Here is a 23,625-nt window from a genome sequence, read left to right on the forward strand (position 1 = left end):
TTGTCAAGAAGAGGTGTAATCAGTTCTAAGGAGAAAATGCCAGCTTTTATTACACAATTACTTTTTAATTACATTTGCTGCAGCCCCTAACTTCCAGAAGTGCAGGGAAAGTTTAGTTCTGATTATCTATTGAGAACCAGCACAGTGTATTAAAACTAAGTCCTTTTTCTGAGCTGTTTTGGAAAAAAACCTGGTAACAGGTCACTTGGGGGCTCCGATCAGTTCTGCACTGTAGCCTTCCGTGTACAACCAAGCAATGTCAGAAGCAAGGTTGAAGGTAATTTGAGAGGACTCAGACAATCAGTGCTCAATCCCCAGTCAGTTTTGTAAGGCTCAGCAGTTACTATTTAAATTTAAAATGTATTGGCATAAATGAGGTACCCTTACTTCTTACATTTTTACAGTTAAAGTCTTTTACAGGTAGGCTTAAAGATGCAATGCAATTTCCAGAGGCTTAAGCATATTTTTTAGTGGAAGTGGCCTTTTGATAGTGTTGTTAAAAAACTGATTGCATTCCATCTGTAACATCAGCCCAATGCAGAGTATTTTGCAAAAGCAGTTTGTTATAAATTGTTGGTAAGTGTCAGATAAAAGCATCATTCTACTACAAGCAACTAGCGGTAGACATGTAATAACATTTACATTAATATTTTATTTAAATGTATAATCAATTCACATAGTCACCCAGCTCTGTAACTCGTATGAATACTGAAATAAGACGCCTATAACTTACAGAAAAATACTCCGAAATCACTGAAAAGGTATCCAAAAAACCCACGTTTGACATTTTTACAAATGTTAGCAGTATTCAGGTCCCACTAATAATAATTAATGAGATTTGTTTATGTCTTCCTTTCAGAACTGTAACTTGAAAATCCAGCTGTTGCCTCCAGCAGCCGGGAGCACCTGCAGCGCCCAGAGGAAGGTGACAGTCCTGTCCCCAGCAGGCAGTGCCAGAAGCTGCCCATCGCAGAGCTCACCACCTGATGTGGTAAACTGCTTCAGGACAGAGAGGGTACATCTTCCTCCGATAAACTCCCCCAGGGACTGCACCAAATACATTGTACATGCTTGGCTTTTACCTGTTGGATCAGTATTTTTTATTTGAAAAGATTTAGATTCTAAGGCAGCAGTGCTCTGTCTTGATACCTGAGCTCCAGCTCCAGTTAGGAAACAAAAAGGCAGGTTCGCTTTCCGTGCATTTATTTATACAGCCTTTCTAGGTGGCCACCGAGGTTCGTGCGACGACTGCGCTGGGACTGCAGAGACATCTAGTGGGAACGAGATTTTTACAGTGGCAGCTCAGCAAGCACCTTTTAAACTACAGCCTTTTCGAAATACTGCGCTCAGAAATGATCCCCAAGGGCTGAAAGGCTTCTCGTATCACCGCTGCAGGACTACAATCATGCCGTCCTAATCCTTCTTGTATTGCTAAAGAAGCAAAAGCAATAGCCAAGTAGTGGTTTTCATTTTCACCTGGGTTTAAGTAACACTAGAAAACAAATATTCAGCTCGTGAAGCACGCTCTGATGGGTGGGAGCCCAGCTAGACGTGAAGCACGGCTCCGCACCAGCACCGGGAGCTGAGCTCCCGCCTCCCCTTTCTGGGCTGAGCTTCAACTCCAGAAAGAGTACAAGGATCGTGTCACATCTCATCCTGGAGTGGCAATTCCAGAGTGACTCAGTGGCTAAGTCTTGCTCCCCTGTGTCACATAATCTGGCCTGGCCACTGCTACTCTTTTTATTCTAGGTCTCAGCAAAGGAGGAAAACAAGGAGGGAAGGGAACAGAGTCAGGAAAAAAAAATTAAGAAATACATGTAATATGTTGTCAAAACTACAAATGGTAAAGTTTAAATTCTGCCGCAATAATACTTAGAGCATTGCTTTTTATTACTGCTACTATTTGAAGCCTTGTATCATGGGTGGATTAAGTCATGGGTTCAAACTGATCTCTTCTGAAACAGGTTTCTAGAGTTCAAGGATCTCCACTAAAAATAACCTGCTTCTTGTAACTTGACAAATGGAAAACTATAATCACCGAGGAGGTTGGTTTTGGGTTACTGACGGCAAAACAGCCTTCGGGATCATTCAGTCCTGTTCATATCTGAGAGGCTGCAGCAGAAGTAGCAAAATTTGATCTCCTGGCTGGCAGGGTTTTGGAGCTAACATTATTTTAGTAGAAAAAAAAAACTTTCTAAAATGTTGTAACCACCATAATTCAAAACTAAACAGAGCTAATTTTCAAGCAACTATCATAATAAAAAAATAGTTGTGGAGATGCTGGATGACGGACGAAATCAGAAAAGGCCAGCGAACATTTTACCTGAAAGTTATCAAATCAAAATCAGTCGAGTTTGATTTTAATTGATGGTGGCTGTTCAGCAGGCTAAGTGAAATGAGTTTGCTAATGTAATTTCTAGGGGTAGAGGTCTTTGCTGACTACCAGAAGTCTGAACGGATCAAGTTACAGCATTATCTTTTCACTCCTACACATGATTTGTCTAAGTCAGATTTAAGGCACTTTGGTATTATGAGGAACTTTGTGTTACCGCCAGTTGTATCAGAGACACAGTCACATGTCCTGAATGACAAAACCTTATCGCCGCTGTCTCTAAGGGCTGCACAGTCCCCCTAATAGTTCTATGTCCTGGCCGGACAGCTAACAAACAGCCGTTTCTTCCCCTTTCTTAATCAGGAATCCGTTCATTTTTACCAGGAGCATAGAATAAAGTACAAAATATGACAAAAAGAAGCAAGGTCTTCACAGGCAAGAGGTTTTTGCCTTATTAAATTATACTGGTGCACACTGATACGAGTTTCATGTCTGTGTTACAACACAGTTAATAACATTTGTATCTGGCTATCCGATTAGGTAACATATTTTGTCTTTTCCTCTAGTGAACACACCCCACCCATGGAACTTGTGGAGTGCACACATATTTTGACATAACCATTGAAAATGTGCCTAAAGCTTATAAAATAATTGTAAGTAGCAAGTTTTTCAAATTTCTCTGTAGTCTTGCAGTGCTGGTTATAGAATCAAGTTTATTTGTAATGTTGCTGCCTTCTTCCATACTTCATTTTTCATGTTCAAATATCTGTCTACCTTTGACAGGAAAATGAATAATTTATCACAGGATGCTTGCTATTCAAGTAAAAGCAAAAGAAGGAAATAGAGAGTTTACACAACTTGAATCAAGAGTGCTGTGGTAAACATTTACACTTATAACCCCACGGATTGGCCTTATACAACCTTTATTTTACTCTACAAGAGCAAACTCAGTGGAACAGCTTCTATTTTTGCTGAAAGTTAAGCTGTAAAAGCAGCAACAGCAGGTTCTCAGAAAGGCGGAGTGCTGATCCAGCGCCCCTTAATAGGGCTCAGCTTTGGAAAGCACCGAGAGTCACTGCAAACGAATGTTGCAGAAGGCCACGAACATCACAAGGATCAGTGCTTTGAACATCCAGCTTCACTACAGGCAATGAGGGAGCCACAAGAAGATTGAAACCCACTTGCAAGATGCAACACCTGGCACTGCTCAGATTGCTGCTCAGCTCCGTGTGAAACCTTCCCTTCATTAATCACACACTTGAGCATCACCGACTCGATGTAGGCATCTTTAAACATCTGCATTGTATGAATTCGCAGGTTTCTAACAAGGATAGTGTGCTTGCTAATTTGTGACAGATGGCACCAAGTTAAAAACCCAATCCTGACAGGTCCTTCTCCCAGCACCACCAACTTCATAAACTTCAAGTACATGTAATGAATGTTCAAAACAGGAGTTGGGAGAAGGTGGGAGAATATAGGGCCTAAAGGAGAAGAAACTGCTCCTTAAACAAACAGTTTCCACAGAGACACTGGGGCAAGAAACAAGTTAAATATTTCATTAAAACTACCGAATTCTGAATGGTTCTTTTATTGGTTATTCCGAACACCAGTCTGCAACTGCAACTGTAGAAATCAACTTGACAAGGATTTGCTCTGTGTCTCAAATTATGTTTGGCATATCTCAGTAGAGGACCATATACTCAACCTCTCAGTGCATTTCAGAAGATCTAAGTGCTGTTTTCCATTTTCTTTCCAGATCTTGCTCACAATTCTCCTTCAGCCCAGACAAATTTAATTACTGGTTGATTAGAAATAGTACGCACCTCCTGTTATTTCCATCAAGTCTTATTTACTTTGACTGGTTTGTAGAATTTTCTTAATAACGTGTAGGAATGCAAATTAAATAAAAAGAATCATTTTGAATCAAATACTAAAATTATCTGACACGATGTGTGAAAAAGAGGAATTTAATTCTGCACCTTATGTAGGGATCACAGTTTTTTATTTACTATGAAAGAAACATAGAAAGCGATTAGAAAACAGGACAATGACAGATATTTGCCACTTGAAAATGCTGAAATGAAACAAGACAAACAACTTTTTTTCCACTTCTTGTTGCAGACAAGATAGTCTTGAAACACAGATAGCCATTTTAATGCAGGACCACGTAAAACTAACAGTGTTCACAATGAAAACTTAAAAACATGTTAGAATGCAAATTTAATACATTTTCCATCAATGATCTAAACAAAAATAAAAATAAGACGACCAAAGCACATTTCCACATTTCCAGAATCTTTTTCCCTCTGATTGTTTTCACTGCAGATCTGAGAACAAGGAAAAGTAAACTTTTTTTTTTAAAAAAAAAAAAAGGCCTTAAGAATTTCTTCATTCCCAAAGGAAAGCCCAGGCAGGTAATTTCAATGAGATATTATGTCCAGTAGTTGGAGGCTTATTTTAGTCTTCTCTTGATGGAATAGTTTTCTCACAGATTTACCAAACACCTAAAAAAAAAAAACTTTTGTATTTTATTTGGTTGATCTCTGGAATTTAGTTAGATGATGGACAGATCCATATTTTTTAAATATACCTGAGGGATAAGCTTGATATGGTCAAATGTGACTAATCTCCCATTATTTTAAAGTCACACTTGGACAAATGGTAACTTCATATACTGAAAACTGTCTGTACAGTAAGAGGTATTTCATTTGTCTTTTTGACAAAGGTCTGTATCAGTAGACACAAACTTTATGTTATTTCCCGTTAAGAATTCAGAGAAGACTGCCTTATTATTGATCATCTTAATATGCTTAAAATTGCACAGGAAATACAGTTACTGAAAACTGCTGAAAATCTAACTAATTTATTTAAAAGGTTAACATAGTTTTTCCTTACATCTACCAGGATGCTAACAGTAGTGGGCAGACACTCAGGGAAATTTAAAACATTTATTTCCACTCAGGACCACCACAAGCGAGGACCCCAGACAAGGCTGGAGCAGGCGGATGAGCACATCAATTCAGAACAGCCCCTCAGCGAGGAGACTGCCCACAGATGTTCAGGATTCAAAAGCTGCTCCCGTAACACAAGGTGGAAGGAAGACGAGATAACAGCAACATAATTTGCCCTGAATCCTTCTACGGCTGCAAAAGATCTAATGGCCCAGGGCGGAATCATTTGTACTCCTACTGTCTGAGCACTGGTAAATCTGAACTTTCTTTGACAGTCTTATTTTTTTCATTTATCTTTAAACTGCTGCACGGTTATATATTTGGGGGGATTGGGAGGTATAAAATTACGTCTCCTTGGGCTGTCAAGTCTGCACCCAAGAGGAATCCAGTACAGAAAAAGCAAATTACACTGCTCTGATAGCCTTCCCTTCTCAGCGCTACAAGTAACCCAGCAATGAGTTAGGGGAAAAAAACTGAGGATAGAACACTCTTGTTTATTCGGATGAAATATTTATTCTCTGTACATCTCATACTGAGTATTAAAATCCCCTCAAAAGAGAAAAATAAAACATTTAATGGTAGAATTTCTCAGCATTCATTGAGAACTTGTATGCTATGGTCACAGGAGTTTGCTCAGGCCACTGGACTGCCCATCAGCCTTTCCTGCCGAAGTGCCATCAGCCTCTGAAACCACTTCTCTTCTGCTTCTGCCTTCTCGATAAACAGCTGAGAGAAGAAGGGGGGAAGAAATAAAGTAGGCACAAGTCATTAACCTTTCTGTTTGTTACAGTGTGTTGAAATACATACTGACTATTTCAATGCTAAGAACAGAAGCTCAGCGGCACGTGGGTGTTAAAATAGTGAAACAAACACAGTAGTAAAGGTTGAGACGCCAGTAATTTGAAAGCCAAGATATTCTACCTTCAGTCTCCCTCTGAAACAATGAGTTTGTTGTTTTGCATAGGTCTTGCGTCATCGTTAGCCATATCCATTATTCAAAACTTGCATTAGTTTAGTTACTGCAAGTAATTTTTAACTTGCTAATCCTTAAAAATTCTTTTCCTCAATTTCTATGGACATGGAAAGGATTTAAAATTCCCCTACAGTCAACCAGTGAGTTACTTTGTTATAAAATGTGTTTGCAACTCAAAAACTGCACTACTTTTTAACAGAGCTTGGTGTTTTGACTGGATAAATGAGTGTGATTGTATATTTTTCCCATTGTATAACTGAAAATAAAACTTAGAACTTTTTTTTTTTTTTTAACATTTTTTACAATGATCAGATAGCTTCTCAACACAATTCCCTCTAAGAAAATCTTAAAACATTCATAAAGGTTTTCAGTGCTTAGTTTTCCTATCTAACTTTCCTAAATCCCTAAGTATTTGTTCTTGCATTTCTATTGCCAAGCACTGGTTTTGCTATCCAGGTCAGGTGACTCAATCAGTAACAGGACTTAGCAGAAATGTCTGTTAAAATACATAATATCAGTTAAAATGCAAGTGAAAAGTCTTTTTTTTTCTTCTTTTAATTAAAAGAGGAAAAAAAAAAAAAGATGTTTCACTTGCGTTCACGTGGCTTTTAGCCAAGAAGCTGGTGAACCTCCTCTTGTCATTTTTCTCTGTTGGATTATGCAAGGAAAGTAATCCTTTCTGAGCCAGCGAGCGGCCCATTAGTAAACAGTCTTCAGACCACAAATTATTTGATGGGCAAAACTGTTGTTAGGTCATGTGAACCTGCTCTCATTCAATGGGCTGCGTTGTTCTAAAGATAAGGTAAATATTGACACACTTACATTTGGATGTGCTAAAGAATTATCGTCCTGGTATTTGATGGCAGTAGGGATATTGGCAGGTGCTGTTTCTTTTTCAGGAGCAGATGCTTCAACAGTTCCCGCTCCTATTGTTACAGGTTCGTGTTTTAGTTCAGCAGGCTCTATTGACTAAAAAGAAAGAAACACATCTGAGTATTTTATCCTCAAACTCCCAAGCACGACAGGATCTTAACCAAGCATTCAACTTTCTTTGAATTGCACACATGCCCACAAAAGGATCCTCACGCGAATACTTCTCAGCGTGCTTAGCAGGAACTGCCTGGGCATGGACTAACACCTCCAGACCGAACACACGGAGAGGAAGAAGTACTGCCAAAGGCAAGGAGAGAGCTTGCAGAACTGTAGCTTTGTTTTTCTTTTTGGATCACCTTCTGAAGAAGCTGCATGAACTTCTCAGATACTTCTGGAAAAACAATAATCTGCATGTTGGGGAATCAAACAGTGATGATTCAAAATCCTTTGCTGTCAGGTGGAAAAACTGAACCAACACCTTGCTTACATGCTGCCAAAGACAAAAGTGCCCGAGTTCCCTAGAAAACTTGGCAGCCCAAATGCAGGTACAGTTCTGAAGCCTGGATGTCTCACATCAGGTTTCTGGAAAGCTGTCTGAAAATGAGGTCATTTTGTTTCAGCGAGTAAGAACAGTCCTGAACTCTGTTTTCAGTTCAGAAGAATTAAAAGCACTGATCTCTATCCTTAATTGCAATGTAAGTGTCCGATTACTTTTGGATTTTAATCCTTCTGCTTTTCCTTAAAAAAATCTTAATGACTTGTTATGATTTAAAAATAATTTTTAAAAACTGGAGTTGTGCAGCTTAGTTACAATGTACCATCAAAGCAGTGGATTTCGCTGGAACTGTTACACACTTAAACGTGTTCTTCCTTGCACACCACACGAGAACACCAGAGAGTCGCTGTCCAAACTCTGACTCCAGTGGTGGGATTTAGGGTTGTCAACATCGATGCTCTTTCATCAGTGGAAACTGTATTCACAGCGTAGAAGCCACCTGACTCTGAAAGGATTACGCACCAAGAAAGGATATTGAAAACTTACCTTTTTGACTTCTTTACTTGATCTGAATGTCTGTGGAACAAAGGAGTCACTTTCAATAGCTTCAATTTCTTTCACTCGTTTCACTTGCTCTACTAGGGTGGCTTGGTCTACAAAAAGAAGGTGCAATGTCAGTACACATTACTGTAAGCCTCTGATAAAAGCTGTGTCTAAGCGATGTCTTGAATATATCTTACTGCAGCGCATGCCAGGAAAAAAACAAAACTTGCAATGTAGCCCAAAGTATTCTGTTACACAAAAAATCATTCTCCTTTAGTAAAAATAACAACAGTCAGTGGGCCGTCACTGTTGAAGGCATGCCACCATTCCAGATGCTAACTTAAGAATTTGCTGGAGAAGTCCTTGCAGGACAACTGCTAGATTTATGGCACGGGAATTTCCCAGAGAAGGTAAGGGTTCGTGGCCAGAACAACCAACCCAGTGGAGTCCAGTCTGCGTGCAGTAGTAAAACCACTTCTCCTTGTACCGAGGTGAATTTTGCTTTGGCTGTGGATGCCCAGAGACGTGCCACCACCCCAGTTCTGGTGACAAGCTACATCATTAGTTCTGTACGGCTTGGTCATTGCAGTACAGCTGACAAAAAAGAGTTCACTTTACTGCTGGTTTCATTTTCTGCTTCTTCGGATTCAGAGCGCAGTTAATCTTCGTTACCAACTTCTGTGTCTAACTGCAGTGACAAGCAAGTCTTGAATTCACTCTTCTAACTGCATGCTCCCACTTACAACATTAACCAGTTTGTCTCCAGCTTAGTTACTTCTGAACATGCTTTCTGCACCCGTATGTTGGGACAGGCTCTGTGAAGAGCACTAGAGCACGGATGAGGCAGACAAAAGAGATACAACTTGCAAGAAGCCTCCAGAAAGCTCCAGCTTTGGCAAAGCTCAGGCCAGCAGCTGCGCTACAGCAAAGCTTGAGTTCGTACTTAAGTGTAATTCTTTTGGGTTAAAAAGGAAAAAATTGCTTGCTTACAATTAAGCTCACATTTAAAAGTTCTGCTGGCTTGGAGCTAAGGACTTCTTTTCTAAAAAAGACTTCTAAATATCCCATGGGAAATACAAAACTAAATATACCAATGCCCTCCTAGAGAGAGGAAATCGTAGTTCCTTGAGCTCTGAGGATCAGAGATAAGCCGGTGAATGCGGACTTCAAACCAGTTGCTCAGCTCTTTGTAACGCACAGCCTATGGCCAGTTCCCAGCCTGCTACAGTACCCTATGCGAATCTTACCCAAACCTATAGGAATGACAAATTATTAAGGGGGCAAAAATCACTAAATGTTTAGAATTACATCAGTGACATTAACTTGGGGAAAATGGACTGGAGGAAGCAGAACCCATTAGCGCATGATATTTTTGACAAACGCATTATTGGTAGATAAAATGACTTCCATATGTTGTTTGTCAGATGTCAGTGGGAAGGATATGTATTTCATAGTAAAATCAAAAATAATGGAGTCAGAAAGCTAAGAGGCTACAGACAAAAAAAAAAAAAAATCAATACTAACTCATTGCCCAGCAAGTCTTTTTACTGTGTTACCGTGAAAAAAACAAGCTAAATATCGCGTTAGGGATTGTTGAGGCCATTTTTTATAAATAGGCCATTCCAGCAGCAGCAAGAACGATGATCAATGGCAGCAGCCGGGGCCCGCTGACAGCACGCCGCGCACAGCACCGCGCACAGCACCGCACCGGGAGCAGTGGCCAGCCCTGCCCAGCGCCACGCGGGTACCAGTGGCCGTTGTCGCTCTTTTTGCCTCCCACCATGAAGCCAACTCTGCCAGGGAGCCTTCACCTAAACTAATTTTAGAGTAATCTGCGGATCCCTGGGACCCGGTTGCCCGAGCCATGGTTGGTCTGTGTTAGCAGGAATCTGCAATGTCCCTTTAGAAACAAAACATATACCTCTGTCGGATGGATGCCTGAGATGCTATCCCCAAATTTCACGCACGCAGTAATTAGAAGCGCTGCGGAATCAGATAAAGGAAGAAGCGACTCGCCTGCAAGCCCCGCCTGACACATTCCCGTTTGTTTGCTTATTCCTAAAGACAAAACCGCTGCTGAATCCTGCTATGAATTTAACAGGTATTGGAGCAGAAGCATTAAGTGGGTAGCACCTTGTGAGTGACCCATCAAACTGTTTTAAATCAAATAAAAATCTATTTTATATATTTCTTGTATGGCGTTTAGGTGCAAAGTTGTAATGCTCACTGGATTCATTGCTAATCTATAGCCCTGACTGGGAAAATGAACCGATCCCTCTTCCTAAGCTGCTTGAAGAAAACTCCTTAAGAATCAAGGCAACGTCAAAATAAACCTAAGATGTTCCTCAGAATACATTTCTTCATATTTAACTAATTATATTTAAAGGGATATACCTGGCTAATTGAACTGACCCGCTAAAATATAATACATGTTAAGGGAAATCTTTGGAAATACAGAACAAATTGCTGTCTGTTCTGCTCTTTTGTTTATGAGCTGAGGATGAAAGGAAAACACAAACAGACAAACCGGCTTGAAAAGGAAATTATTTTCCCCTTCACCTGGCGTTACTCTGGGTGGTTACCATGAGGTGATACCGCAGAATCCTGATCCTACTGCGCACGTACTGCTTCAGCTGTAGTTCAGCTCTAAGTACTCTCACACCTGTGATCCACTGCTTAAATATATTATAGCCACATCACCCACCCTTTGTGGTATCTTAAAACAAGTCTGCACAGTGACATCCTTTCCTTAGCAGAACAGAAATATCAGGGCTCAAATCAAATCAAATGGGGAAACTTCAGCCGCTGAGCTCTGAACTGCAGCAGGGGCAGCTAGGAGCAGCCGCCTCTCTGCACCCGTGCCAAATTCACCCCTGTGGGTTTTCCACGCCTGCCATTCCCCGCGTCCACTCACACCCCGCGGCCTTCGAGGACATTTACAGACACGCAGGAGGAAGGCAAAGCGGGCTCGCAGAGCGCTAGGACACGGCGCTGAAGGTGGTCGATGCTTCGAGCCGTGCTGGTGCGAGGCCGCAGGCAGCCGGGGCCGCCCCGAGCCCAGCCCCGCGCTGCTGCCTGCGCTGGGCCTGCCGACGTCGCCGGGCACGCCGCATTTGTCACCGTGGCTAATAGCAGGGATCCGCTGCTCTTTTTTCTCCGCACACAAAAGCAAGATATGTAATTCAATGCTCAATTTACCCTTGTCTCGTAGGAGATTTTTCCCCGCTAATTGATAGAAATTAAGCCATTAATCAAGCCACCAGCCATCATTCAAACCAGGGAAGATGAATACAAACTTTCATCATAACCACCTTCCCCATTTTAGTGTTCATTAGCATTAATTTTTAATGCAATTATGCTATTCTTTTACGCTGAGCTCATAAATTACTGCTCTTTTGTTGCTCGCTGGCCTTGTAAAATCCAAGGTAATGCTTTGTGCTCTGATCTTAAAGGCAATTACTGGGTTCTTCTATCTTTTATATATCTGTATCCCCAATAACCTCTGTATTCTATGTACAAACTAACGAGTGCATCTATTGCGTATACATTTAATGTGTAGCAATTTGTCTATATTGAGCTGACACGCGTCTCTCGGACACCTTCGGATAAATAAAAGTATTTCCACACCCAGCTGTGCCCCATGCAGCAGCACAGCACTGGCAGGATCGAAGCCGGTCCCGTTCTGGCCCCGTGCACCGGGCACGCGGGAGGAGACGGGTGCTTGAGAGACCTGCTGGGAATGGGATGAGCACCGGGACGTGGGCAGCAGCGCTGGACCCGTGCACCCTCACGGGGTTTTCCGTGGACCTTTCTTTGTCTGCTCTTCAGCAAGCCGTGCTGAAAGCTGAGGACCGGCGACTGCACACGCCCCACGATTTCTTTCTCCTGCACGTTGCAGCGTGCAGTACCGTGAGAGGAGGCTTTCCAAGAGGAGCTATGAAATATGTGGATTTTAACAATTCCCCCGCACTGCGCATTGACACACGGTGCCACGGTGCTGCTGGTGTCAATAGCAGTAACTTCCATGCTTTTATTCCAGTCCATATATTGATTCTGAGTAACACAACAGGGGAAATGCACAGTAGCAAGAACCACCTCTGGTTACCCTCAAACACCGAACGCAATTTAAGTGGCTAAATGAAAAATAGCTGAGCAGAAATTGTATTTTTTTCTAGAATTACTTTTCCAGCTCTTCACTGGGCCAGGCCTTTAGTTGGTACATGAAACGATGCTGTTCATACCACCTAAACATGTCATATTTGACTGGTGCTAGGCACATGTATTCAAAAATCCCACCACACTGAGGCATTAGCCAGCACAAACAAGAAAATGCCTTCTCAGCTAAGTCTCACACTTATCCCATGGATTCATTTCGTCCAAATAAATACATTTGACATGAGTAAGTCCACATGTAACATTGGCACAGTCACGGAGATAAACAAAACAACATTTTTTAGCTGATAAAAGACTCCACGCAAGGGGCTGTGGTTCATACAAACGGATCCAATTCCTGATGAATTTAACCAAGAAGTGGTCTCCCCTAACTTCACAGGCTCCTTAACTCATACCATTTTTTTTTTTTTTTGGGAAAAAGGCTCCATGCCCAGAGACTCGAACATGCTTCTTCGACCCATTGGCCATGTGTCGAGAATGCTTTTGTCCTCCTAGCCAAAATCCACCTTTGTTTAGGCAAATCAGGACATTTGGGAATGATCCCGTTTGCTCCTGCTGTACCGAGACATCTTACTTTTCTGCCCGAGCACTGAGCTGGGCTTAACCTTTTCCCAGCTCCTGCACCCAGCTTCGCACAGTCACATCCAAAGCACGCCCACAATTTAACCCCCCGGACTTTACTCGAAACGCAGCTGCTGCAGATGACGGTGAGGACCGACGGCATGCTCTGCCTTTAAAGCTCTCCAAACCCGAAGCCCTGCTGTGCTGCCCTCTCTGCTCTCTTCTTAACATCCCTGAAGGAATAACGCGCGCTCACCTCGCGGGGCTGTGGCAAGATGAGACATCAACAGCTTGAACACGCCGATCCTGTGGTGGTGAGCCCCCAGCACAGCCCGTGAACAGATTCCTGATGCTGTTTTTAAGGTGAGGTTTGAATAGCTGCAGCAAAATAAAGTACAGACCTGCCTGTCGAGTAACGAGCCTATAAAATAATTAACAGTTCCTACTAACTAAACTGTCCAAGAGGAAGCAACACTGACTGAGGGGGAAATCCAGTGGATAATTTGCAATTATGGACTTAAAAGCCATAATGCTTAATTCTGTGTTGTTTTTTTTTTTTTTTTCCTTGATTTCCGTGTGCTTGCAGGGATGTGCTTCAGCTGTGTGCACACGCCCTGAGCGCTTTCTCCTCGACACGGTGAGAGCAGAGAAGCACACATGGGACGGTGGCTGGCGGCAAATCAAAGGCTAAAGAAAATGAAAAAAAACCCACTTTCGTACAATTGCTATTGGAAAACAGTTCAACTACCTGCCTCCTCTGGGGGGTATGTGCAGTGAGGGTGTTCCCCACGTGCCGACACGCAGCCCTGAGGGCTCCCTTCCCTGTGGACAAGGCCTTGGTGCTGCTTGAGGCGGGGTGGCCCGTCCCTCCAGCTCCTCCCTCCCGCTTTCTGCTTCTGCTGGCGCAAAAACTTCACGCCAGGCTCTGTCCAGGAAAACCAAGCCCAAGCGGCTGGCTGCACCGTGCCTGTTTTTCTGTTCTGTTCTCCTTTTCAGTAAGAGTAACTCTTCAAGGGGACAGCGTGTGGCCGGCTGCTGCCACAAGGCTTTCCACCCACAGCCTGGCCCCAGCCCTGCCAGAGGCGTTGGACCTGGGCACGACGTCGGAGCGGAGCAGAGAAGAGGGGCTGCTGCTTTGTGTGGGGCTCACGGCACCTCTGAGAGCAACCCGGCTCCTCGCCACGCGCCGTCTCCTCGCAGTTCGTCCGCTCTTTGCCGTAGTTTTCTGTTTGTGTCACGGCTGCTGGCTCCTTACACTTCTCACAGGTTTCTCACACGTCTTAAATAGCGTCCGATTCATCTTCGCTCTTGTCAAAGCTGTTTTCCTGTGTATTAAATCTATTTTTGTTAAAACCAAAAAATGACGGCGATGATTTGGAGGCAAATACAAAGTTGTATTTCATTCCTGGAAGGAGCCTACGCATGATGTGGTTTTACTGTCAAAACGCAGATCTGGGAATTTTGCCATGGTAAATTCTAGGAGCACAGAGCCAGCAACGGGGTAAAACCTTAATGCCTCAACGTGAAGGAAAGAAAACATAACTCAATTAAAATATATACTTGGGGGATTTTTCTGACACTCTATATACTTGGGAAAACTGCCACCTACCCTGACCTTTCTGTTATAATTATGTATGTCATCTTCAATGTCATTAATTTCGTCTGTGCTTCACTCATCCTGCGTGTTTACCGAGTGTCTGGGTTTTCTCTTTGACTTTAATAACCTATTACTTTATATAACCCTTAATAAGCTATTTCCAGTTGGGAAAAATACCTGCTTAAAATGAATGGCACGACTTTCTAGCAATTGTTTTGGAGAACAGTGGTACAGACTTAAAAATAATAACTACCAGATACGTAGATGCTTGGTGCTTTGAACTGGTGATTTCTGTTAAATTCGGCGTGTTGACTTGCATGGGAACTTCGACCAAATGCGTGTGTTTCTGCAGGACTGCACTTCAAATCACAAAGCTACATTTTTTCTGGCTGCAAATAAGTAATTTGTTTAAAATCCACAGGGCCATCCCTCGGTGGAACAACATCGTCGTGACTTGTCTAAGCACACATTCTGACAGAAAGTTAGAGCACGGCTGTGGTCTGTGACTGATACACCTGACTCCTCCTTTTTCTCTATTTCACAAGGTTTAATCACCAAGTGCCCTCCTTACATCTACATTGCCAGGACAGCAGCACGATCTTACACAACCCCCAACTTTTAGGAATCATCCCTTTAACACGCCGACAATTTTCCCGCTGTGATTTCCCGAAGGTGCAAAGCAAGAAGGAACGTGTGTCCTCTGGCACGGGAGCCTGGAGCCCCCGATGCCCCCGCCACGCACTGTGCTACAGCCACGGGGAACAGACAGCCAAGGCAGCGCTGCCATGAGCGACCATAAATACGAGACCGAAATAATGCTCCTGCCTTTGCCTTCTCCCCGCTGTGGGTCCCTGGGGTTCCCGTGCTGCCCCCCAGGACCCCACAGGGGGGTGATTTTGCTAAGGTCAACTCTAAACACACCAAAACACCATGAAAATGTTTCTGGCAGTGATGGTGTAATAGTTTCTGACTGAATTGATTGGTCGCTGACGATACCCGGCTCAGCCCTGCAAATGCATCAACTGCGTAATGAGCAGCTATTAAGTCCATTGATTTTCTGATTTCAATTGATAGCCAACAGGCCAAAGCTGCACATCAATATTTGCGTAACTAATACCCGAGAGCTAACAATTTTGACAAATGAAAACCTCAACAGACCAAACAGTGCAAATTAATGGAAATTTAAAGACCAAACCTCGGGATTTAAGAGAAATATTTAACGGATGAATTGGGACGCCTTACATGGCTGGAGAATTCTTGTGTGGGCAAATGAGTAAATAGGGGGAAGGTCCCAGAAGCATGCTGATCTCCTGGCACCCCAAGGCAGGGACTGCAGTGCCATGGGGCAGCGATCTCGAGATGCCAGCTCCTCGGAAGGGACTGCTGCAGGACCAACCGCTCTGAACGACGCAGGGACGAACCACGTGCACGGCACCGCGGCACTGACCCGGCCCCTGGCTGCTGCTGGCTGCTACCAGCTGGAAACCAACAGCTCACCACCCCCCCGCCTACCTCCGAGCTCTATTTATTTGTTTTTAAATAATGCTGGGATCTAAAAAGCAGCAACAAATACACGCTTAAGCTTCCTCTTCAGCAGGATTTTCTCTCTCTGTTAATAAAACAAACGCGTGACCCAGAGGAGGGGGAGATGACGGCACTGGTGCCCTCACGTCCCACAGCCCTTTTTACTTTTTGTGGGACACCCCGCTGCAGTCCCCACCGTGAGGGCTTCTGCGGGGCCTGGGGCAGCCCTTCGGGCTCGGCAGGACGGGAACTACCTGGGGTTTTTGCCAGGGCTCCCCCGTGCCCCGTCTCACACGCCCTTGTTTATTTTCCCTTCTGGACGCAGCTTTTCAATACGTAGCTATAAATTTCTCTAAGATGATTGAAGTCAGATAACTAATTATGTGATTGCTTTACAATCCCATTACCTTAACTGATGCTTGTCTCAGACTTATCCTTTAGCACAAAGAAAGGCCACGAAAGCAGCAGTAAAATACACTACATCAATGACATACAGGCGCAGTGTTTATTTGTCGTCTGTCTTAAATTTTGAAGACAATTTCAAGACTTTTAATTTGTAAAAAAAAGTCATAAATTGCCCGATGAGACAGAATGTGAGTTTGTCTGCATTCCCATTTTTAGAATAGAAGCAGTTAAAATCGTAGTATGTGCTGGCCCCTGCAACTGTGTACGTGTGTGCCCCCTCCCAGCACCTTCCCAGCACTGGTTAACCTGAAGCACGCCTCTGAAAGGATTTGGAAGAGGTGGTTTTTAACATGATGCTGATGATACAGTTCATGCCCATTGTAAGCAGCATTTCTCTTTTGGGGGACGGGAGGGAAGGGAAAATAACTTTGTCAGGTGAGGTTTTAGCTTTGAACCTGCGTTACCTCCCTAGGTAGGGCCTGATCCTCGCAGGTGTGATAATGAAAGTTTAATTAAACCCACAGTCCTCACTAAAATAAAACGTTTCAAATACCAGCTGCAAAATATTTTTAATATTTCTGCACACCTTGTTGCTATTCTGTCTCTTTTAAAGCATCCCCTGTATTAATGGGCTTCATTCCAAAGGAGAATTTATCTGATTTCTTCCCTCCATAACTGTGTACGGAAAGGGATAAATGCCGCTTTGTATTTTAATACAGGAGCAAAACAAGACACTTCCACAGATGATATAAGGGAAGTAGTTATTTTTAATCTACTTTTCCTTCAAATAAGGGCGCACTGCAATTTCCCTGTAACTCTCCACAGGCTCTGTGCGTTGCTTTCCTGCTCCATGGGTTTTCAGCTAATGCGCGCAATAAAGCCAAATCTCAGACTATTCATATGCAAACTCGAGGATTAAAATAAACCATTCCTCTTTCCCAGGTGAAGAATGTACCTTCATAACCCTGAAAAAGCGCGGCGATATTTCAAGCAGCGTCAGCTCCCTCCACCAAGTGCAGTTGCCTGCAGGTAGGCACAAGCCTGACGGATGCTCGGGAGCCGTGCGCGCTACATGAGCAGGATCCGTGCTCCTGTCCTTCCCTAGAATCAGACCACAGTTGTGTAAATCCATCAGCTTTGATGTTTTTCACAAAAGGCCACGGTGCTATTTAAAACCCATAGTTTTAGGGCAATTTTAAAAAGAGCCCGCTGAATTTGGGCATTCACCCGAGTCAGGCAAGGGGAAGACGTGCAGGAGCCGCTGTGCGTGCAGCCCCATCGCCCAGAGTCCTGTTTTCTTGCACAGAGACTGTGGCTCCTGTGTGCAGCCAGCTCCTGGCTCCACAACCTGGTGCTGAGGAACACTAACTCCCCACAACGATAACAATTTATGTTTCTGTGCCACTTCCTTTGCCATTTCTGGAATCACTGCCACCAAACTTCTAAAATCGAGTGAACTATTGCCAAGTCCTGCTGCTGGTCAGAGCACTTTTAAGTTAAATAAATCTAAATAAGGGTAATATTTCGTAAATAAGTTCTCCCTCCAAAACTTAGTTGTGTGGAGTCAAAGCATGCACGAACAATACACAAGCAGCCCACCTTCTGGGTGGGTAATGAACCGCAGCGAGCACGCGGGGAGCATCTACAGGCAAGGGCTACCCCACATCGATGCCACCCCGTTTGCTGCTCCTGAAACTCCCCTTCTCGCTCATGTTTTTTACACAAACCCAGACAGCGAGTGGGTGAAAGGCGTCTGAGACACTTTTAGGACTGATGGGCCATCTGGCCGAGGAGCAGTACATGAGGTTTCTGCAGGGAAGCTGCTGGGGACGGCTCCTGCTCAACAGAGCCCTGCACTGGAGCACTTCTCACTTCTGCACCACCCGAACTGGAAAGCAGCACTGAACACCGTGCGGGTTTCTTGACAAACTGCCACCCCACCGATGGTATTTGCTTTATTCCCTTCAGAGCTTCATCTTCAAAACAGTATTTTGTGCGGACAGCCCGCAGCTGGAGGGCTGCTAAACCAGCTCTGAACAGCCACTGCGAGTGGCAGCCTCATAAAAGCAGCAAAAGGCAGAGGTAAATAAGCCCAGGCTTTCTCCAGCAAGCATGACATCTGCAGCATGCAGGGTTTCAGGATCAGTTTTCTCTTTCTCCCTTGTTCCCCCTTCCCAAAACGAAAAAACACATGAAAGAAAGGGTCCCCCATGTGCTCGGGATGGGGCAGGGAGAGACCCCACAGCTGCTGGGGGACCTGCGGGGTGCATGGCCAAGGGGGCACAGGATGGGAAGCTGCGGGAGGCCACCATCTTCTGCGAGAAGGACAGTCACAGAGCAGCCCCAAATTTAAGAAACACATTCCAAAGTGGTTATTAATTACAGGAGCTTTAATAAAAACCCTGGGATTGATTAGCAAAGAAGCCATTATCTTCAGGGGTGCATCGACCCCAGGGCTGGTGATCAGCTGCGCTGGGGAAGACGGCCGATGAGGACGCCAAGGTTCACACGGCAATTTTATCCCTCGCATTTTTAACTGCTATTCAGATGCTTTTCCTAATACGCTGTCCTTTGCCACCGCAACTGCACAAAACTTCACATTTTTTTTTTATATTATCCTTGATTTGTTTCTGCTTACTTTTAATTATAAAACGTCAATAAAAAGATTAAACGCACATGAAAAAAGATCACAGTGTGTGCCAGATGCTGAAACAGCCTCCAGAGACCGGCAGCGCAACACCAGGTGTTTGTGTCAGCCTAATGAAGCAGCATCCGCACCCAGGGGACGCGAAGGGTGGAGCTGCAGAGCCCTGCACTTTGCTCAAAATCTGCCATTACGAAGGCAAATCTGGAAAGACTTGAAATTACAATCGTGATGAGACAGGGTGAAATTTCGCTGTGGGAATAAAACGGAATGTTTGCAAGCGTTTCCATTGCTCGTTTTGCAAAATCTCACCCTGCGCTCTCCTGCAGTTACTCGGTGTGAAGAAGTCCAAGAGTTCCTCGTAGACAGGCGCACCTCCCAGCCCGAAGCACCCAGTGTGGGATGACGACCACGGAGCATTTTGGCATAAGGATAGAAGCAGGCACGGCATTTCTTTCACGATATCTACACTAAATAATTTGGAGACTCAACAGACTGAGTTCAGGTCATCACCAGAACAATGAACTTGGATAAAATTTACTGAACGCAAGCTATGACCTAAGGCAATAACTAACGAACTTAAGGGCATCCCAATATATTCCCGTATCATTGAGTAAAGCACTTTAACTTATTGCAGCTACGTGGCCTGACCTCATGCAATCAAATCCTTTTGTAGCAGGTGCAGCCGGTGTTTTTCATATCAATTATACCAAGGTACAGCCCTTCAACTCTTACTGAAGGAAGTGTTAAGTAAAATGGTGTGTGCCATGCGTGGTTTTGTCATGGACACCCTACACTACTGGTTAGATTCATTCTGCGAAAGCTCCTGTCCAACAGGTTAAAAGGGAGTACAAAAATCAGAGCTTGTAGTTTGGAATATGTGCAGAATTTAAAATTAAATAACCTTCTAAAAGTTTAGTGCTCCAGCCTTTCTTGCACACAGCAATTTTTCCTTTGTGTCCCCACATCCCTGAGAATCCACGCGGGCTTTACGCCCTCAGCCTGCGCGGTGCCCGTTTGGGTGGAGGCGCTGGGTGAATGCAGCCCAGGCGTCAGGCAGAGCAGCGCGGGAGGCAGAGGGGAGCACTCCCTGCGGATCGAGCTTTCGACGGAGGAGTTTGGGTAGGAAATTCTGATCTCAGTTTGTTGCCACTGAAGGGTTGGGCAAGCCGGTGGGAGCTGAAAGGATAGCGCTAATTGCATCACGCTGGCGAGATACCAGGCAGCACGCGTACACAGAAGGCACAGCAGAAGCAAATGTTCTGATGCTTTCAGTGTGTAATTAAACTGTCCTACCTCGTAAAAGAGCACTCCATTCACACCACAGAGTAAAAAGCGAGTTGTGCGTAGGCACTCCTGGATTTCCAGCACTACTACTGAGACTGGCTGAGCACGAGACTTCCCCATCAAAAGCGCAGGCTGAGGCTATGGGAGGGATGGGGTTGGTTCAGGACGCGAATCCAGGCTGTTTCGATGATAACACTTCAGGCAAACCAAATACAGGCACTGCAAATCTGGATTCCAATACTATAGCTTGGGTCCAACGCATTTATATAAACCACAGTTCATCCATTTCACTCGGATTTGTTAGACTTCTACTACCTTCTTTTCTCTACCATGCCTTCACTGCAACCTGCTCCTGATGCTGTCCTCCACAGCTCTGAGTTAAATGCCAGAAGACAGTTGGGAAGTGGTGAGGTTCTTCCAAACTGATCAAAACACCTCCTTAAGTACAAGTTCGCCTTCTTTTTAAAATATTTTGAATTAGATTTAGATACTTACTCAATCTAGAATATAAAGATAGGAGAAAAGTTATTTTAAACCATCCTACTGCATGCAGAGATAAACACACGTTTATCCCAGTCCATAAAGCACTGCTTTACAAGCACATTTAGGCTAGGGCAACGCATTACATCTGCTGCATGAAGCACAATTTCCCCGTTCTGATTTAAATCCCGTTAATCCACATGTTCCAAGAAAGCCATACAACGCTCGGTGCCATTCCATACCAGGGTTGCTACGAGAATCCTTCAGATACAAACCCCATCTTTTTCAGACTTGAACAGTTTGACTTATTTTTTACTGCAAGGGTGAACCTGCAGCATAGGTGACACCACAGTAACACAAAAATTTCAGTAAAATCTTTGAATTAAGCATTGAAGTTTTGTTTTATTTCTGTTTAAAGGTCAATTTTCTTCTAACACTAAGTGCTTTAATGCGTCTCTTCTTTGCATTTCCTCATTCCTCCTACCCACGTGGGCTTCATTTCCAAGCCTATTCAAAATGATGTTTTCCAAGCATGTGCCACATGACTTGTTCATATAAATGGAGCAAATTAAACTGTCTCCACATATATCCTATCACATTTGTAGCCCTGATTTCTCTCCTTAACACGTGGCCAAGACACCGTATTATCTGCCTGCAGAGGTTGACCTCAGGATATTAGATTCTGCCACATAGCTCTCTTGTACTAAACCGAGGGGAAACACTTAATCACCCCTGCCTTTTCAGGAAAAAATCAACTTTAAATTTGCCATGATGAAAAATCAATAAACCAGTAATTGCTTGGCTTATCATTGCGTGGAGGAACAAATTGGGAAGCGAAGCTTAGCGTCCACACAGATTTCAGTGAAACACACAGAGTTTCAGGATCACTAAGCCAGAAAAGGAAAAGGTCTCAGAGTGATAATTAAATCTACTCATGCTGATTTTCTGCCAAATTTATTTCCCTGGAGTATATAAAAATGTTTCAGTGCTTACTAGCTAGGCATAACTAATCAATTCAGCGTTGGGCCAACACACATGAGAAACAAAAAATGCAAATCCAAGAATGAAGGCATGGGGATAATATCCGCCCGGTGCAAGCACCACAGCCACATTGATTTATTTATTGATTGGGTTTAAAAGAACGAACCTTATTTAGTTGCATTCTAAAAAACTTCTTCGCCTTGTTATCCAGCACAACCCTTCCATCTGTGCCTCCCCGCTACGGGCAACGTACTGCTGGGAGCGGCGGCTGCCTCGCAGGGTCCCCGGTTCTGCCTCTCCGTGCAACTGCAGGACACGTGTTTCAAGACAACTTGTATTTAAATTCAAAAAAAATAAAGGATTATTATGCATGATACGCCAAGACAAACGATCCAAAAACCTTGCAGTAATGCAGTCCAACATTTTTGGGTGACTATTGGAGGGACACACGTTTTCATTTCGCAGCACGCTGCATGCATTATCTCCAGGGCTGCTGTTACACATTTCAGCTACTCTGGATTTGCCTTGCCAGGCCTGGAGTTAAAATCAAGGTTGGCAGGAAAATTCCCTCCAGATTCTGATGTCATTTTCAGGCAGCCCCAAACGGAAGCAAGTAAACAAAAACAAAGTGGAAAAAGACCTCCATTGAAAACACTCTTGCTAAACTAGCGCATTCTTTATTAATAGACCTAATTTCATGCAGCAAATTAGCATAGAGCCAATGGAAGTGCAAATGTAATCAAACTGAAAAATTCAAATGAGAAGGAGGGAGCCTTTTTCTTTCTTTCTTTGCTTTTTTGTCGCACAAAAAAAAAATGATTTTTGTGTGTGTCCTTCAACTGGCTATAGGGACTATGGTAATTAAAACATTTAAAACAGCACAAGCCCCTAGTCTCTAATCTGGAGCTCAGGTCAGCTGTCTGTAGATTCTAATTTGTCCTCTATTTGTATTCATGACAGGGAAACGCTGCATATTTAACAGCAAACCAGCAGGAGGGTGGACTGGTGGGCTTGGAGGTCAAATAATTTGATTTCTGAGCAGATTACATGTAACATCCAACATCTAATCTCACACCTGATTTGGCAATAAAATTACAATAAAAGTAATGTTCAGACACCCTCGCGATGGGGCGGGGGACGAACCCGCTGCCGCTCCGCGCTTCCCTCGCGCCGGGAAAATGCAACACGCTGGATACAAGATGCAATAATCAGGAGAATTAGTCATTTTGATTTCTTTCTATTTTTTTTTTTTTTTTAAGACCTCTGAAAGTGGCTCACCACGCTTCGGTGACGAATCGATGGATATCCGAGGCAAATGCTCGTGCTTGAATATGAGCAGACGGAGTAAGGATCACCAGGCAGCGCCTGCCTAAACGCAGGGTGACTTTTACAACTGGGCATTACAGGATTGATACAATTTCATTATTAGAATTGCAGCCAGAAAGGGTTGGGAGGGTGGGCAGGGAACCACTACGGTCAATTGAGCACAAAATAAAACCACTGCGGGTATTCAAAAATCAACCTGAAATAGTTTTTCCCCTTTTTTCCACTTACTCAATAGAAGCTAATTTAGGAAAAATCCCACGATCAAAAATACACATAATTGTTCTCTGCAGAACTTTTTCCACGGGACGGTTTTCATGGTGCTTATTAATAAATTGAAAAGCAGCTCTCCTCCTGCTTTCGCTGTAACTTACCACTGTTCCTCATTCCCTAACCAACATTTTTCTCCTTCGCCTTTCTATTCTCAGCCTTTAAAATTCCTGTAGGCAAAACAATTTCTCGCATACGAGTTCCTCACCATG

General features: G+C 43.7%; 1 protein-coding gene across 3 annotated transcripts in view; it reads right to left on the reverse strand.

The window, feature by feature from the left end:
- Positions 1-4,326: 4,326 nt before the first annotated feature.
- Positions 4,327-23,625, reverse strand: part of RSRC1 (arginine and serine rich coiled-coil 1) — a 141,417-nt gene continuing 122,118 nt past the window's right edge. For all 3 annotated transcript variants that reach the window (XM_084291853.1, XM_084291854.1, XM_084291852.1), the window contains 3 exons: positions 8,172-8,278; positions 7,079-7,225; positions 4,327-6,009 (listed from right to left, as the gene is read on the reverse strand). In XM_084291853.1, the coding sequence (XP_084147979.1) occupies positions 5,917-6,009; positions 7,079-7,225; positions 8,172-8,278 (347 nt within the window). In that variant the 3' untranslated portion in view covers positions 4,327-5,916. The remainder of the gene's footprint in view (positions 6,010-7,078; positions 7,226-8,171; positions 8,279-23,625) is intronic.

This window comes from Netta rufina (assembly GCF_964035555.1).
Source record: "Netta rufina genome assembly, chromosome: 9".
Classification (NCBI taxonomy): Eukaryota; Metazoa; Chordata; class Aves; order Anseriformes; family Anatidae; genus Netta; species Netta rufina.